This window comes from Daktulosphaira vitifoliae, unplaced genomic scaffold, assembly GCF_025091365.1.
Source record: "Daktulosphaira vitifoliae isolate Bord-2020 unplaced genomic scaffold, ASM2509136v1 Scaffold_2550, whole genome shotgun sequence".
NCBI classification, from domain to species: Eukaryota; Metazoa; Arthropoda; class Insecta; order Hemiptera; family Phylloxeridae; genus Daktulosphaira; species Daktulosphaira vitifoliae.
In genome coordinates this window covers 1-1,322 of record NW_026102110.1, presented here as the reverse complement: position 1 = coordinate 1,322, position 1,322 = coordinate 1, and the positions used below count along the sequence as shown (strand labels likewise).

The 1,322-nt window shown below is 39.6% G+C and overlaps 1 protein-coding gene across 1 annotated transcript; it reads left to right on the top strand.

Annotated features, from left to right (window-relative positions):
- Positions 1-83: 83 nt before the first annotated feature.
- Positions 84-1,072, top strand: LOC126909955 (uncharacterized; the record flags this gene model as incomplete). Its single annotated transcript, XM_050692360.1, has 1 exon — positions 84-1,072. A coding segment is annotated over one exon (989 nt), but the record flags the coding sequence as incomplete, so codon positions are not given.
- Between the last annotated feature and the right edge of the window lie 250 nt (positions 1,073-1,322).

The following is a 1,322-nucleotide window of genomic DNA, read 5'->3' as shown; positions in this document are numbered from 1 at the left end:
GCTACTGTGGAATCACGTGTATCTAAATATTCACTCTTATTGGATTTTTTTTATTTTACCAAAATTAACAAATAATTTGCCAGCTAGACCAATCAGCACTGCTTTATTAAATATACCAAAAGAAACAATACTGGATGATCCGTCATTTAATAATCCAAATTGCATCGATTTAATTTTGGGCGCCGAAATATTCTTTGATTTGATTAAGCATGGTCAAATTAAACCAATGGATAACGGCCCGGTGTTACAAAACACGCATCTCGGATGGGTGATCGCTGGTCCGGTTCCAGCAACTGCATTAGACAGGCAAGAGTGCTGTATGTCGGCGGTAACGACAACCGAACTGGCAAAAATTAGTGAGCTTGAAGACCAAATGGCACAGTTTTGGAGACTGGAGGAGGTTAATGCTAAAGCTCCTTATACATTAGAGGAGACAATGTGTATGAAACATTATAAATTAAATGTTCGTTGCTCAACGGATGGCAGATTTACAGTTGTACTACCATTCAAAGACCCATCTATGCTGGGTAAATCATATCACATGGCCTTGCGTCAATTTTTATCTTTAGAAAGGCGACTTCAGGCTGACCCTCAGCTTAAAGCGTCATACAACAAATTTATTGATGAATATATCATGCTAGGGCATGCAGAAAAAGCGCGATCGTCGATAGAAGAAGAGCGTTGTTATTATATGCCTCACCATGCGGTAATTAATGAGCACAGTACGAGTACGCGGTTGCGAGTGGTGTTCGACGCATCTGTGAAAACAGACACAGGGGTGAGTTTAAACGAGGTACTGCTGAAAGGTCCTTGCATTCAGGAAGAGTTAGTTACTATAATGGCTAGATTCCGTACTCATAGATATGTCCTGACGGCGGATATAAAAAAAATGTACCGGCAAGTGTGGATATCGGAATCGCAGCGTGATTTTCAGAGAATATTATGGCGAGAAGATCCAAGCAAGCCTATTAATATTTTTTGCCTCAAGACTATTACCTATGGAGTGATAACCTCTTCGTACTTAGTGGTAGCTTGTTTGGAGAAGTTGACCGCAGAAAGAACAATATCCTGAAGTCTGTCAGTCGATATGTCAAGATTTTTATGTTGATTTTTGGGAGGAGCGAACACGAAGAGAGAAGTATGTCAGCTGCGCGACGATCTAATTACCGTTTTAAGTGAAGCGGCTTTTGAATTGAGTAAGTGAGCTAGAAACGAACCTAGTATATTACCGACTAGTTTAGAGCATTCTAAAGCATTCAAAATGATAGTACTACAGTACCAGAAAATATAGTAACCAAAATATTAGGTATGTACTGGAACAA